A 17,772-nucleotide genomic window follows, 5' to 3' on the forward strand; every position below is an offset into this window, starting at 1 on the left:
GGTGTGAGACTGGAGTCGAACCTTCGACCTCTGCCTGCGAGGTGGTAGGTCAAGCCGATAGGCTACCACGGCAGCACAGGATGATAAACTAGTGTAAATGGTATCAAGTTGCATTAAATGCCTTAATTCTGGGTTAGTATTAGAACCGCAGTAGCTAAAATTTAAAACACTATGAATTCTTGATAATGATTGGTCGTACTTTGAAATTTAAAGAGAAATAACTAATTCTGGACTGTTAATATAATTTAAACTATACCCTCAGTACCTATTATTGCAAGTTACAAGACGTTTTGATTTTATATTGAAATTTCAATCAATGTGCTGCCATCTAGCGGTCAATAGCTGAACGACGACGGATCCGAGATGTTTACTTAGTTTTCCCAAAAAGAAGTGTACATATTGCAATGGTATAAGGTTTATTTTCGTTTCTTGTAACCTTTTTTTTAATAATATCAAGTGAAGGGACGAACGAGTCGTATGTGGCTGATGTTATGCTACACGCCTGTGCATACCAGATGCAGTGCCACTCAGAGCTTTAAATCGCAAAAATCTGAGGGGCACTGCCATTGCGCCCGTCACCCTCAGACATAATTTGACAAGTCCCATATGCCTGTAATTTCATGTATGTATATTGTATATGTATTGTACATTTATGTATATTATTTAATGTATTACGATAAACAGAAAATTGGAAGTTTATTAATAATTACATAAAATAAGACTTATATGCAACACCACCATAGACAGTATTACAAGTATGACCATCATATATGCACTTCAAATAGGAAAATAAGGAATTTTTCTACCATTTTCGAGGCAGATCCAAACGGAAATGGCAGACTGTGCTTAAATATGTGGATATTCGCCATTGACTTACAAATAAATTTTTGATGTAAGGGGGCACACACCATCACAGCTCTTATTGTCAACCTCACCTGCACGCGGTACATCCTGCAGTAACCGACGAGGCTCTGGCGACCGGTAGTAGGCGGTATAGCCCTTCCCCACATTGGCGTTGTCAAATCTGCTGGCTACCGATGGGCAGCAGCGTCGGTAGTACAAAGGCAGCGCCCTGCGATCTCCAACCCGCATGCCCAGCGTGGAGATTATGGGCAATAACCCCCTTCATGGACGGCACAACCAATCGAAGGCCCCCAGTTCCCGGTCGCCCCGCTATTCCTGGTCACGGTAGCGGCCATGGTACCGGCGGGGTAGGGGGTGCTAAGAATCCCCGGGCTACCGCAGGCTACCAAAAACAACTGACCCTGGCTACGTTTAACGGACGAACTCTTAGGCTTGACGAACACCTTGCACAGTTGGAAGTGGAACTGGAGAACATTAGATGGCATGTTCTGGGGCTGTGTGAAGTCCGAAGAGAGGGAGAGGACACCATAACCCTAGACTCGGGCCATCTACTGTACTTCCGCGAGGGTGATCAAACATCCCAAGGTGGTATAGGATTCCTCGTCAACAGAGTCCTCTCTAACAACGTTGAAGAGATCTCCAGTGTGTCGAACAGGGTAGCGTACCTGATCCTTCGGCTATCAAAAAGGTATAGCCTGAAGATCATTCAGGCCTACGCACCGACCTCGACACATTCGGATGACGATGTAGAAGATATGTACGAGGACATATCGAAAGCCTTACACAACACCACCAAGGCTCACTTCAACGTTGTTATGGGGGACTTTAACGCTAAAGTGGGATTCCCAAATCTTGACGAGTCTCGAGTCGGCCCGCATGGTTATGGAGTAAGGAATCACAGGGGGCAAACGCTAGTCAACTTCCTCGAGCACGAGGGGCTCTTCTTGATGAATTCGTTCTTCAAGAAGAAGCCTCAAAGGAAGTGGACTTGGCGAAGCCCCGACGCTGTGACTAAAAATGAGATCGATTTCATCCTGACGGACAAGAGACACATATTCAGAGATGTCTCAGTGATCAACAGGTTTAGCACCGGATCTGATCACCGACTTGTACGAGGCTCTCTGAATATCGATGTCAAACTTGAAAGAAGCCGCTTGATGAAGTCCACGCTCCGTCCTAATCCACTCCAGATCATGGCGGGCTCCGAGAAGTTCCATGAACTTCTCGAAGCGAGATTCGTCGAGCTGAAACCCACCGAGGACGTTGACGAGGCCCTACAAAGCGTGGTTGGGACGCTGAGAAGCGAGGGCATCAAATTCTGTCAATTGCAGCGTACGGGAAAGAAGTCTAAACTCTCGGATGAGACTCTGCGACTTATGACGAAAAGACGCGATGACATCCAGGCCACTTCGTCAGAGAGGTCATACCTAAACAAGCAGATTGCGAAGATGGTACGGCGTGACCTTCGGAGTTCCAATACACGCCTCATTGAGGAGGCGATAGAGCGAAACCGAGGGTCCAAAGTATTCACTCAGCAGCTTGGAAGGAGCCACCTGACGAAGCTTACAACGCACGATGGCCTAACCGTTACGTCAAAGCCGCAGATACTCGCCGAGATAGAGGACTTCTATGGCCGTTTGTACGCTGTAAATGCTCCTCGGGTCCAGCGTGACAATCACGATTTGAGAGCCACCTTGACGCGCCACTATACCGACGACCTGCCAGAAATCAGTCAAGACGAGATCGTGTTGGCTCTAAAACAGCTTAAAAATGGAAAAGCCCCCGGTGAAGACGGAGTTACTTCGGAGCTTTTGAAGTCTGGAGGAGTTCCTATTATCCAGGAACTTCTGAAGCTCTTTAACTTGGTCATTCACTGCGGGAGAACTCCACGGGCGTGGAACAGGAGTATTGTAGTTCTCTTCTTTAAAAAGGGAGATAAAACTCTACTGAAAAACTACCGACCCATCTCACTCCTGAGTCACGTCTACAAGCTGTTTTCTAGAGTCATCACGAATCGCCTCGCAAGAAGACTCGACGAGTTTCAGCCACCGGAACAGGCCGGGTTTCGGGGAGGATATGGCACCATAGACCACATACACACAGTGAGGCAGATTATACAGAAGTCCGAAGAGTATAATCGGCCCCTGTGTTTAGCTTTCGTGGACTATGAGAAGGCCTTTGACTCTGTCGAAACCTGGGCTGTCCTGGAATCCTTACAGCGGTGCCAAGTGGACTATCGTTATATACAAGTGTTGAGATGTCTTTACGATGCTGCTACCATGAGTGTCCAAGTACAGGACCAGCAGTCTGAACCTATCCAATTACGCAGAGGGGTGAGACAGGGGGATGTCATATCCCCGAAACTGTTCACCGCTGCATTGGAGGATATGTTTAAGACGCTGGACTGGAAAAGGATGGGCATTAACATAAACGGCGAGTACATCTCACACTTGCGATTTGCAGATGACATAGTCCTAATGGCAGAATCGCTGGAGGAACTGGATCAGATGCTGAACAGCCTAGCATCCGCCTCGCGGCGGATTGGTCTCGGCATGAACTTTGATAAAACCAAAGTCATGATCAATGACCACATTGATCCGAGACCCATCTGCGTCGATGGCCACCTTCTTGAAGTTGTTTCCGAATACACTTACCTCGGGCAGATTCTGCAGTTAGGTAGAAATAACTTCGAGAAGGAGGCCAGGAGGAGGATTCAGCTTGGCTGGGCAGCGTTTGGGAAGCTACGTCGAGTCTTTTCGTCGCCCATCCCGCAGAGCTTGAAAACAAAGGTTTTCAACCAGTGCGTCCTACCAGTTCTAACGTACGGAGCTGAGTCGTGGACACTCACGATACGGCTAGTCCACCAGTTTAAAGTCGCTCAGCGAGCTATGGAACGAGCTATGCTCGGAGTTTCTCTGAAAGATAAACTCCGTAATGAGGTTATCAGACAGAGAACCAAAGTGATCGACATAGCTCTTCGGATAAGCAAGCTGAAGTGGCAGTGGGCTGGACATATCTGCCGAAGAACCGACAACCGCTGGGGTAAACGAGTTCTTGAGTGGAGACCACGACTTGGCAAACGTAGTGTGGGACGCCCTCCAGCCAGATGGAGTGACGATCTGCGGAAGATTGCTGGCAGGAAATGGATGCGTCAAGCCGAGAACAGGGCGAAATGGCGTGCATTAGGGGAGGCCTATGTCCAGCAGTGGACTGCAATAGGCTGATGATGATGATGATTACAAATAAATGGACGACGGGTCTAATACAAAAACCACGAAAAAAATGTCCGAAGTCAACCTATTTAAACGTAGTGACATGTAAAGGAATATGAAATAGCTAAAACGTTGAATTTAAATTGTAATGTCATCGCAGTACTGTCTAATTTTGCTTGCTTCGCTGTCAGTCGAACACACGAAGACTAGAGCGCGAATGACGCTCTGTATACGATTTTAACGCCCTATAAGTTCGGACACTTTTTAGCGCAGACCCGACGTCCATATAATTGTAAGTCAATGATATTCGCATAATGTTGGCTCACGTGTCACGCAAACTAAGCACTTCTAGTATATTTATTGTTCTGTGTTCATAGGCACTAAATCTTTTTTTTAAATCAATAATCCAATTCCAGGTAATAAGGCAAGTGGACATTGTGATAACGGCGACGGGGAATAAGGGTGTAGTGACACGGGAGCACATGGAGCGTATGAAGAACGGTTGCGTGGTGTGCAACATGGGCCATTCTAATACGGAGATCGACGTCCACGCACTGAGGACCCCGGACCTGCTGTGGGAGCGCGTCAGGAGCCAGGTGAGGCCTTCACCTGCTGGACGTTTTTAGTAGCATATTTAGTAGCAGTACTGCCACCTTACCTATTTCTGCCGCTAAGCAGGAATGTCAGTATTACTGTGTTCCTGTTTTGAAGGGTAAGGGTGCTGGTGAATTTAGTGACAGTGCCCCTCGGATCTTTGCGATTTAAAGCTCTGTGTGGCACCGCAACTGTTGTGGACAGGCGTGTCGCTTACCAACAGGCGCAAAAAAAATTATATTAAAAACTATCACTAGGTACTCTACTGTTACTAAATGATGTTAGTAACATAATCACACCCTGCACTCTCCATACAACAGTCGAAAGTTATTTACCTACTACTACTACTACCTACAGCAAGGCGCTATCTGCACACGCGCAAATGTGTGCGTGAACTTTCTCGTACTACGTTACGTGTTCAGAGCAGCAACATACCAAAAGTTCTAACGCGAATTTGATAATTCTATTAATAGAATCCTAATAATTACACATGTTCATTAAGTATTTATATCGATATACGTAATATTATATTTTCCATTAATTCACTATCTAGAATAATATTGAAGATTTATTTAAAAAATATATTAATAGCACTTAAAATGTTATATTTTAGACAGTTACTTTTAAATAAGGTAACCAAGGTATTTGAAATTGCGTGTCCAAGTTTATCATTACCTAGATATTAATTAGGTATTCATAATCTCGAAAGTAATTTTGAGAGGAAAATGTTTTTTTCTTTTAAACCTAACTTAATCTAACATAACCAAACCTAATAGTGTCTTTGCGATACACATTCAACATACCCTGAAAGAACACCTGTTGCGTTATAGTTCGATTTTCGGTGTAATGAAAATTCGAACAAACGTTTTTTCGGACAAAAAAATTTTCGACTTTGTGATAGGTTACCGAAACTCCTTTCTTTATCCCGGTTACATGACGTACAGAGCACAATTCACGACCATTATAAATAGTAACGCACAATGATGTTATATATTAACGTACAAGTTTCGTAATGAATAAATGGAAACTATATTCAAATATCAAAGCCGACTTAGCGCGAAAACGGCTCGCCGACAGCCTTGTTGTCGTTCAGTCAATGTGACCGTCAATGTGCGGGCGTGGTGCGGTATCTAAAGCTAGGGAGGGGCGGAGAGTGTCCATTCTCGTTATATTTTTGTTCTCTGATTTTCTCTTATACAAATTAACAACAACAACGCTTACACTCAACATAGCCCCGCACTAGGGAAACCCTGTGTTGCGGGTGCCATAGACGCACACATAGACAACCACAAATTACACCCAAACTCACGAGACAAATAAATGTAGGCCATACAAATATTTCTTCGTCCGGCATGGTAACCGTTCAGCCACGGAGGCAGCACATTACCACATAAAAACGTTTTAAATACACAATTCTTCGTTGTGCACCATAAAAAAGGAATTGAGTCAGATGGCCCATTCCAGGTGGACCACATAATCTGGCCAAACGGTAAACGCATCGTCCTCCTAGCGGAAGGGCGATTGGCCAACCTGTGCTGCTCGTCGCTGCCCTCGTTCGTGGTCTCCGTGACGGCCGCCACGCAGGCGCTGGCCTTGATCGAGCTCTACAACGCGCCGCAGCATCGGTACAAGGTAAACATTGACCAACCTTAGCAATAAAGCCACATAGGAAACTTGAAAAGTAATTTGACCACCTTAATATGCACTTTGGGCTCGGGCAACTGATTCCGGAGTTTATATTCGATCCTTCCTACGCAACGTATCGCATGTCGAAATTGCCAAGTTTACATGGGAGCGTTTTAAAGGTCTGAATTCACTGAAATGAGCATAAGGGCGCGTTCCCACTATGTCGTGACGACAGATTGTCGTGGAGTTTACAGTGTCGTGGCTTGTATATTTAAATGAAGTTTTACACATATAGCACGACACGATTACCTGTCGTTCACGATTTTTTATCGTTACAACGACAAACTGTCGTCACAGTGGGAACAGCTAGAGCGACAGTCGTCAGACGATAAAAAAACGTCACGATAAAAACGTGACGACAGATTGTCGCAGCTCCTATTGTCGTCATGATCTAGTGGAAACAGCGAGTCAGGACAGTCGTTCAACGATAAAAATCGTCCTTGACAGATAGTCGTGATATGGGAACAGGCTAGGCACGACAGTCGTCCAACGATAATAAAACATGAATGGATAGTGGAAACGCGCCCTAACACGTGACTTTAGCATTTCTCACACTTATTTACGTATATTATTTTTAAACTACTTAGAGGGTCAATCTTAAACCCTAGTATACTGGAAAGGGTGGCTTTGTGCGTGCCGAATAATTACGTAGGGAGGCGACGAAAACAGAAGGCCCCACTCACACGAGCTTTTCAAATCCTAAATGATGTTGCAGACAGAACGGACTTATTTTCATGTATTCTGTGTGAATTCACAAGGATAACACTATACTTTATTTGCTATGTACATATTTCTTAATAATTTTAACGGGTAGTTAATTTTTATATATATATTTTTTAAAGTATGGACTTAATGTAAGAATATTCATGTGAATTTGTACACTATCGCATTGGTTATAACTAATGGTAGAAGTAAGTTTTTAATAAATAAATATATTGTTACAGGCGGACGTGTATCTATTACCAAAAAAAATGGACGAGTACGTGGCAAGCCTGCATCTGCCTACATTCGACGCGCATTTGACGGAATTGACAGACGAACAGGCGAAATACCTGGGCCTTAACAAGGTCGGCCCGTTCAAACCTAATTATTATCGTTACTAGCATTTAATGAAAGGTTATAAAAGCGATAGTTAAAATTAGAAGAAATCGCAGATAAAACAGGGTGAAAATATACAACTTTTATTTATTTTAAATTTGAAATGTGCAAAAGCAGTCGGCAAGAAAATATAAACGGTCATCTTTTTTAATGTTGAATTTTAAAATTGATCCTTTTTCTCTGAGACATAAAACAAATTATATCACTGTACTTAAATTTGTATTGAATTGATATTCAATTATTTTTTGTGAAATTACTCCACTAGTTTGTTATAATTATTAATGCAAAGATCGAGCACTCAGAAAAAAATTCCTTTGATCCGGCTGGATTGTAACCGACGTTTCCTAGCAAACCGTGCCAGGCGTTATGCCAACTAAGCCACGGAACGAACCAGCGGACCTAACGAATTCTTCTATTTACTTGTTGTCCGATCTTTGTATTTGGTTTTTCAAGGACTTTTTAGCCGTAGCGCCATCTGTGAGAAAACTATGAAAATATTTCGTCAATCAGTTAGATACCTTTACAGCTACCAGCCCTGGCGAGAGATGTCGCTATTCACTGTATTTTAAATTTTTATTGAATGGATATTCAATTATTTTTTGTGAAACTTCTCCACTAGTTTGTTATATTAATACAAAGGTAGACATAGAATACTTAGAAAAAATTCCTTAGGCCCGACCGGATTCAAACTGACGTCTCATACGTGACGAAATACTTTCATAGATTGCTCATAGATGGCGCTACGGTTAAAAAGTCGTTGAAAAACCAAATACAAAGATCCAACAACAAACACATAGAGATCCGCTGGTTCGTTACATGGCTTAGTTGGCATAGAGTCTGACACGGTTTGCTAGTAGACAAACCGTGTTCGATTTTTATATTAATAATCAAATTAATATATGTTTTAATATGTTCTGAGCGAATGTTTCATTAGTATTAAATTAACTTTGATAGTTTCATCAAGTTCAAAACTAAGACAAATGGTCATTAAAAAAACCTGAAACCATATTCGGAAACGCAAGCAAATTAGCTTCTGCTTTTTCATATACTAATGGAGGTTACACAACCAAGATTTTACCTATATTAAAAAAAGAGAATCAAATATTATTTTTGACTATCAAATATTCATTGAGTATGCTTAAACATAATATAGTGTTACCTTGAATGCAGATTAATAATTTATCCGTAGATCAAAATATAGACGATACAATATAATATATAGATATATCAAACTACAAAAAATATCGTTTATTTGAAAAAAAGTGCAAATTTACATTAGATCTATTATAACTGTGAGGATCAAATAATAAAACAGCATGAATTTTTATTCTTAATAAAATTTTACTACCTCGGTGACCCAAGGGTTAGCTCTGTGGGCAATGGATGAGAGGGTCCTGCGTCCGTATGCCAAATTATATCAAACTAGCTTGTGCTCGCGACTTAATCTGCGTAGAATAAGCACTCCGACTAGCCTACTGTATTATACCACAGATAATATAATACTTATACCACGGGCCTACCACTTAAGTGAGCCGGTTCCTGAGGTAAGTGCGCGATGTGGGAGGAGGGGCTTACGTAACAGTTATGTCGCGCTGCACACGGGATAATTTCAACAACAACGGGATAATTTTTCTGACGATATTCAATAACAAGTTGATTGAAAAAAGTGCCAAATGGCTTGTCTATTCATTTCAATTATCAATGAAACAATTGACTAATTTGGGAGGCACTCTTTCACAGTCATAGTAATAACAAAATCTAGTCAATTATAAATTAACTACAGCAAATTTTTCAGTTTAAAAAAAAATAAAACAAAATTATCTGCGATTTCTAATTAGAAAAGGAAAATGATTGTCAGATAGTTAAATGCCTTGTTTTTATTGTAGCTTTATAGATTTTTACAAGATGCCGCCTATGGTTGTGGATAAATCGAGCGCAAATTACGCCAGTGTAATTTCGCGCGTGCAATTTTTTCTCAATTGTGAGAGTAAATGTACGGTGGTCGGAGCGATTGTGATATGTTTTAGCTATCGCGTGTAATGGACGCGTGTGTTTTTTTCTCTCGATTTGTCCTTTGACTCGTTATGCCTGTGCGCGTACACAGGAATGTTTTTAAAGTACTAACTACTTCTCAAGACTATATTACTAATGCCATAAATAACAACAACTTTTGTTACAAAAATAGAAAAAATTTATTTTTGGTAGTGAGGTAGCAAGTTCAAACGTGCAAACGTTATCCCCACACACACCTCCTGCGTTTTGCATCAGATTGGCTTCTTTTGTTGCCGCACAGAGTTATTATCGTTTAGAGTTATCTATTTAACTATAATAATGAGGATATTAATTATATATTGAGGATTTAACTATAATAACTAGAATAAATCCGGAAAAATAGTTTCATTCCTATGTATAACAATCGCGAAAACCTAAGAACTCGATATATAATAATGAGGGTTTTTAAATTCGAGTACCGAAAGCCGAGTGGACTAAGTAATAAAGCCTCGTGGCCTACGTAATAAAGTACGAGATTTTAAGACTTAATTATGTAATTATTGCATATAATACTTTTTCTACGATTAAATATAATAATATATATTTTGTTAAAAAGACCATGACGACAAACGCAATTTTTTTTTCAAATAAATTTAACTCATTATGGTAGGCAAAATCTCACTATACAGCTTCTTCATATATTTAGCCTTAAGCTAAACAAACGCTACAAAAACGGATATATCACGGAGAGTGTGCGATGGAATTGCATAATTTGATTCGGCTATCCCCTTTCCATCATCGGAGGACTAGACGCGTGCTGGTATTCCACCTCTATGTTGTGTATATTCCCCGGATTCGCACAAAGCGTTACGCTTCCAAATGGCGAGCGGTTAGAGAGTGGAATTCCCTGCCTGCAGATTTATTTCCCAATCGCTATAACTTGGACCTTTTCAAGGCGAGAGTGAATAGGCATTATTTAGGTGTGCATGCTACATCGTTGACCTCATCATCACTTTCCATCAGGTGAGATAGAGGTCAGGTCAAATGCACACTTATTTTTTTATAAAAAAAAAAACAAACAAAAAGCAAAGAGATGGAACAGAACTGGCCAGGTACCACATATATTTTGACCAAAAAGTTTTTTTTATAAAGATATATCGACCCCTCCGACGTAAAGTATCGTATGTCGAAATTGCCAAGTTTACAGAGGAGCCTTTTAAATATTCTGAATTCACTGAAATAAGCACGACACGTGACTTTAGCATTTCTCAGTTTTATTCGACAAAGCTCGCAACTCACATAGAGTATTATAAAATCCTAGATATCGGTTAGAGGATGTGTTAGATGACCACTCTATTTGAGTAACGAGCTTTGCCGAATAAAACGGAGAACTTTAAAACGCTTCCCTGTAAACTTGGCAATTTCGACATACGATACTTTACGTAGGAGGGGTCGAATTATGATCCAGTTGCAAGACTCTTAAGCCAATTTAACCAATCCAGAGGCAGTATAGCGCTTGAGTAGCGTCCTAATTAGCAAAAATACGACTTCCTTTTACACAGATAATGAAACTCATTATCTGTGTACAGAACTTGAATGATATTTTTCAGCTCAGTGGCTAATACCATAGACAATAGACTTTTGATTCAGAACTAAAAAGAGCGCCTTTGTGATATGGTTTATGTAATTATAATTGACAATCAAAGGGCAATGGATAGGGCTATGCTTGGACTTTCGTTGCGAGATCGAATGTGTAATGAGAATATCTCGAGTGACGACCGCGTACCGGTAGACGCGGCGTGGACAGACCACCCACAAGGTGGTCTGATGATCTGGTGAAGGCTGTAGGAGTCCGCTAAATGCAAGCGGCGCAGGACAGGTCGTTGTGGCATTCTTTGGGGGAGGCCTATGTTCAGCAGTGGACGTCTTTAACGAATGAACGAATGAATTATAATTGACAGAAAGTACAAAAGAAGAAAAATGTTTTTATTTTTGTAGGAAAGCAACATCTGATGAATTGTTAAAAGTTATCTAAGAAACGTTGTTGTTTGATGTTAGGAATATAGTCCTGCGAGGTTTTCAGTGTTTTATAAGTAAGCCTGTGTAACTAAAGTGATAGTCTCTTGGGAATGGTTAAGTCGATTCTCATTACACCTCATATTGACGATAATATAAAGTCACAATAAAAACTAAACATGGTGACAATTCTGTTCTTAGTTATGAAATTTAAACTAAATCGTAAATGTTGTATTGACGTAGAAGGCACCGTTTGCAACAAAAGATTGTCTTCATGAGTACAATTGGACGTAGTTAAGCAAAAAAGGATCCAATCCACAAAATTATCAAAAAATGAGTTATACGTACCTCTTAGATCAGCAAAAAGTTCCAACATATAAACATAAATAAATATCTCTGGACTTACATGACCATATAAGTTTTGAAAATAAAACAAGAGTGAGAAATGAGAAAGTGAGAAACTTCAAACTGCCATATCTCGAAAGGGACTGGATGTGTATTGGATCCTTTTTGTTTAACTACGTCCAATTCGACCCCTCCGACGTAAAGTATCGTATGTCGAAATTGCCAAGTTTACAGGGAAGCGTTTTAAAGTTCTGAATTCACTGAAACGAACATAACACGTGACTTTAGCATTTCTCAGTTTTATTCGGCAAAGCTCATTACTCACATAGAGTATTATAAAATCCTAGATATTGGTTAGATGATCTATGGTAATCACTCTTTCAGTGAATTCAGAACTTTAAAACGCTCCCCTGTAAACTTGGCAATTTCGACATACGATACTTTACGTAGGAGGGGTCTAATTGTAAGATTGGCAGAATAAATCACACTTTTTTATGATGCCAATGGGACAAACAAGTCGTTGTCCAGTTCCAATGCCTGTTAGAGTTTTAAATCCAAAGATCTGAGGGGCACTCAGGCCGTCAAACTGAGACAATTGACAAATCCCACGTGTCTGTAATTTTACCAGCACCCTTACCCTTCAAACTCGAAACACAGTAATGCGATCGCATTACTGCTTTGCGGTAGAAATAGATAAGAGCGCACGGGGCGTATTTTATACGCAGGTAACGCGCACTGTAGTCGCGCATTTTGATAAGAGATAGTTTTAATTTTAGATTTGTTTGTTAATTTCAGTTAGTTTTTTTGAAATGAAGCAGCCACACGAAATTCTAAGTGTAAACTCCAGTGGAGTATTTTGCGCGTTTGAATCGATTCACTACAGCGCGTTTGCGTATACGCGCAGACGACACGTCGTCGACGCGTATAAAATACGTCCTGTGTATAGTAGTTCCATCGAGAAACTCTTTCGCAAGAAGCTCTACGGCTACGAAAATTTATATCAAATACATCGATCGACTTAAGCACGTAAGTCAAATGTATTTCTTTCAACTTATTCTTCACTCTTCAAATCTGACATAAAAACAACAATAAATTTTTTTTTTAATTAAAAAATGAAACATTTTTTCACTTATGTGCTGAAGTCATCCGTCTCGAGGTTAAATAGTTGCGATGATCTCGACAGTCTAGCAGTTAGGACTTTAGGCGCTGCCTGCATAAGAGGGAACGTTTCAAGTACCTATAGAACCAATTAGAGAAACGAATTTGTGGTCTGAGTGTTCTTTGTAGTGTAATTAGTGAGTTCTCTCTTGATTATGTGGTAACTTTTAAGATTTTAGGCAATGAAACTGTGTTTTCGGATCTAACTCGCGTTTATTTGTTTTTTTTTTTTTCAAACAAACCAACGTTTCGGACCTTTTACAGGTCCCATGGGATCACAGTCAGACCACAGTTGACTGACGTTTAAATGACCCGAAACCATGGCTCCGTCTCTCACTCGCGCTTACACGATAAGTGCCTACGGTACACTCAGGTGTACCGACGTCGGTACAAACGCTCATACAAGTCTTTCATTTATGAGCATTCGTTCCGCACGACCGCACACGGCGGGCGGATTCCTTTTTCCTCGTAGTGAGCTTCTGGTTTCATTAATCAGATTTAGTACGCTATTATAGCGTAGGTATTTTCGATTTTGTATGAGAATGATGTATCTGTTACGTAGTAACTATTGTTTGTAACGTTGATTTGCTTGAAAAAACAGATAATATAGTTGCACTTCCTATGTTTAACAATGCAAAAACCTAAGAATTATATTTTAAAGTTTTATTAAAGAAATGGTTGTTTTTAATTTAGATTTCAAAATTGAACATAATTGTCACCGTGTTGTTTTAAACAAATAAATAATTATAAGCTCACCGCTTCCGGTGTGGTCGTGATGAATATATGTTAATAGTAAATAACATTTAGTTTAAAAAAAAAGAAATTAGTGTTCTGGTAGCTGTACAGTTACCTGGCTGAGTGATGAACCTTTCAATAAGTTCTCACAGGTGGCACTACGGCAAAATAGCCATTTAAGCCTTATACAAAGATCCGTAATAAGCATGTAGAGAAATTTGTATAGCACGTTAGCAGAGCGGTAGCCACGTTGAGACAACTGTCGCTGGTTAGAGTCTAGTAGGGTCGAAGGAATTTTTTTATCTTAGTTCGATCTTTTTTTGTCAATAACAATAAGTCGGCTAATTTCCTGTTATTTTTGTAAACAGCCATATTTATTTACTAATATAACGCTCCCCGAATTTTGTGAAAAAAATTAAGAAACAAAAAACAAACAGGAAAGAGAAGAAAGGAAAAAATAACGGAAAAACGGATTTTGTGTATATAAAATAAGAACCGGTCAAACAATTAAGTTGGTGTAGTGTTTATTTTAGGTATCGATATGATTACTATATTATATAAAATGAATTTGGTTAATTTAAATCCCTCATTATCTTCTATATGCATTTCATGGGGTTGCAGCACTTTGCGCTGATAGTCTCATTTATAGTGTGTAAAGGCTGGTCTGGTGGACTATGGCCTAAACCCTTTTAGATTAGACCTGTGCACAGCAGTGCACAAAGGTTGTTTAACTGCTTCACGCAACTGGGCAGAGGCGTCTATCATTAAAAAATTCTTTGCAATACGCAGGTTTTTTTTTACTTGAAAATGCGGCTTTTCATTTTAAAATGTGTTACCAGAACTGTATTTTTTGTTATATGTAATTTAAATTAAAATAAAATTACTTTTAAGTAACTAGGCATTGGTTTAAATTCCATTGCTAATCCTGTTGTAAATTAGATTTAATTAAAACTAATTTTTAGTTATTCGTGAATATTCTAGTGAATCATTTTTTAGTGTTACAAATTATTAGTATAAAAAGCACTAATTACAGGTAATTGTAAATGTAGTTCAAAGAAAATAGAAACAATTACAAGGACTACCGCTTAACTGTGTCGGTTCCTGAGGCAGGTGCGCGGTGCGGGAGGGGTGACAGTATACGTAACAGCTGTGTCGCGTTGCACACGGGATAATTTCAACAAGATTTTTCTAACGATATTCAATAACAAGTTGATTGAAAAAAGTGCCTAATAGCTTGTTTATTAATTTCAATTATCAGGGCCATTTATTCGACACGAATTTCATCGCGCTAACCCCGCGCGGTCGGCGAGCGGAGTCCGCGTTGCCGAATGCGTCTAACTGTCATGGCAAAATACGCTCTATTCGTTTAGCATTTACGTTTTAATTTAAATGGGCGTTTCGGCCACGCGGGCTAGCCTGGATTGAATTTGGTCAACGCGGCGGCCGCGCGGTAATTGTATTGATAGGAATTTAAATTTTGTTGAATAATAAATAGAATTCAGATTAGCTTTTAATGTACATGAATGCGTGGTAAGTGTCCGCGCGCGTCGACTGCGCGGAAACTTTCTTCTCGTGTAATTGGGCGCTCAATGAAATAGTTTTTTTGTTATTATAGTTTCATATAACAACAACTTGCTATTGAATATCGTCAGATAAATCCTTTTGAAATAATCCCCTGTGCAACGCGACATAATTGTTACGTAAATTGTCACCCCAACCGCACCGCGCACCTACCTCAGGAACCGGCTCAGTTAAGCAGTAGGCGGTAGGTTCTGCATTAATAATATATGGTCCTTGGGAATACCATGATGACTCCGATTCTGTCAATCTCTAATGTCCAATAGTCAAGCGCCTGATGGTAAGCGACACGCCTACCCATTACAGTTGTACTGCCACTGCACCTGTTAACAAACATGTACCTGTACTTTCACCAGCCCCCTTACCATTTTAAACCGGAACGCAGTAATGCTTTTACACGCTCACATACTGCTTATTTTATCTTATGCTTCTATATTAAGATTCCGGTTGATATATTCACAAAATTGCATTTTTTTGCTAGTGTTCTGTAATTTATGTGAAATATATCTTATACAGTGTGCTAGGTAATTACTGCATATCTCTAAAGAAGTTGTTTGGTGTTGTTACCAGGTTAGAATTAGATATTAAAAAAAAATGTAAATAATTTTCCACTACATTCCACGAAGCAATTTTGTACGATAATGCACATTGTTTTTTCTAATTTTGTTTTGCATAAGTAACTAACGGTTACTTTACTAAAGTTTATTTAGCTTTTGCGTGGTTGGATGATTTACAGGTACTTTTTCAATTTAGTTCTACCCTCACTGTACCTCCTTTGGTCGACTAGAAAGTCCGGAACACTCCATCCTTATGTCGTTGATATACCACCCATTTGTTTCCTCCTTTCTGATGCGTACGGCAAAGGAATGGAATGCTCTATCTGTGCTTCCTGAAAAGTACAATTAGGGGCTATTCAAGGTTTGGATAAATAGGCATATTTTAAGCAAACGCGTAACATCGTCTGTCACATCGTTGCTTAACATCAGGTGAGATTGTGGCCAAGCGTGTGTCTATTATTTATTAAAAAAAAGTACAAACTTACAGGCAGTCTTGATCTACATGTCGCAATGCTATTACAATAGTGTTTTATAACTCAAAATATTTGAAATTCAGATTATACCATTATTGAAAAAAGCTAGTTCTGGTCAAAACAGTCCTTATTAATAAATAGGAAATTGTTTTTTCTCTTTTATTTTTAAATATATTTGGCAATTAGGAAATTGTCTGTAATAAACTATAACCTATACATACATTTAAACTTAGAATAATAACGCATAGAATGATAGTTTCATATCAAACGAACTGTCACAACTGTTTTAGTAGTAGGTTAATTTTCGGTTTTAGTGAATATTTTTATAAAAATACAAGTTGAAACGCGTTACTTTCTTGTGGAATGTGATGTTAGTATCTATTTTATGTTTGTCTGACGCATTTTTACACTAATTTTACCGCACATTTCGTCATTTTTAGCTAAAATTCTGGAGCTGTTCGCGGTGCAAGTTGACCTTGAGCACTGAAGGCCCGCCCGCTCGTGTAGGCCCTTTTGGCGCGCTTCAATTTGCCTCACTTTGCGTGTGCGGACTAGGTTTCTATGCGTTATTATTCTGAGCATTTAAATTATAAAAAGATTCTGGGAAAATACACTTTTTAAGTTAATACACCATGTATTAAGAGTGCGATATGGTTATTTACAAAGAGCAACCCTTAAAGTTTCTTGCTCATTCTTCTAAGGGGAATCTGCCTTACGAATGAACAGTGCAGTTTTTTCAGTATGACGTTTTCAAGAGTAACTTGCTTAAAATATATTTTTTGAGTTCAAACTCAGCTTCTTGCCAGAAATAGCTTTAGTTACAGTGCATAGTTCTTCATTCCATATTGTTATGCATGTCAAATGTTGTTCCCTAGTTACGTTCATAATTTCAAGTTACATGTGGTATAATTTAAATTAACATTAGTGTTATTTTAACTCTATGAGTTATTATTAATTGACCAAAAATTATTTATATACTTTAATTGAATTATAAAATCACGTATATTTATTAGTCAAAGTTTGCGTGTTTTATTGTTTGAAAATTATTATGGCAGTAAAATATCATAATCAAAGGAAAAGTAGCGGACGAAATTAGCAAATAAAGCGGACGTACTTCTAAATTAAATTTACTTAGGTTAAAATTGACATTTTTGTAGTTGGCATGTCTGTCACTGCCTTGTCTTCTACAGTTCTTTTATTTTCGCAATGTTTCTCGGCAAAACTTCGTATTTCGGCTGTCATTGGGCTTTGTTCAGTTGCTCTTTGCCTTTGGTACAGACCGGACGCTTCCAGTCGACTTGGAAGTATATAGAGTTGCTATTACATTTTTTATTTATTTTACAATTGGAGGAAAGCCGCTAAAGTCACAGGCACGACAGATAATTTACAACGTGTACTTGTATTTTTTACAAGAAGCCCGTACGTTCAAGGAAGACAACAATGGTTATTTTCAAAAAGTCCAAT

At 39.3% G+C, this 17,772-nt stretch overlaps 1 protein-coding gene across 1 annotated transcript in view; it reads left to right on the forward strand.

Moving 5' to 3' along the window:
• Nucleotides 1-7,570, forward strand: part of LOC113232696 (S-adenosylhomocysteine hydrolase-like protein 1) — an 89,270-nt gene extending 81,700 nt beyond the window's left edge. Inside the window, exons 8-10 of the mRNA XM_026467470.1 lie at nt 4,493-4,672; nt 6,135-6,302; nt 7,301-7,570. Of these exons, the coding sequence (XP_026323255.1) occupies nt 4,493-4,672; nt 6,135-6,302; nt 7,301-7,459 (507 nt within the window). The 3' untranslated portion in view covers nt 7,460-7,570. The remainder of the gene's footprint in view (nt 1-4,492; nt 4,673-6,134; nt 6,303-7,300) is intronic.
• Nucleotides 7,571-17,772: the final 10,202 nt, after the last annotated feature.

Source organism: Hyposmocoma kahamanoa, unplaced genomic scaffold (assembly GCF_003589595.1).
Source record: "Hyposmocoma kahamanoa isolate Upper Pololo Valley unplaced genomic scaffold, ASM358959v1 77, whole genome shotgun sequence".
Classification (NCBI taxonomy): Eukaryota; Metazoa; Arthropoda; class Insecta; order Lepidoptera; family Cosmopterigidae; genus Hyposmocoma; species Hyposmocoma kahamanoa.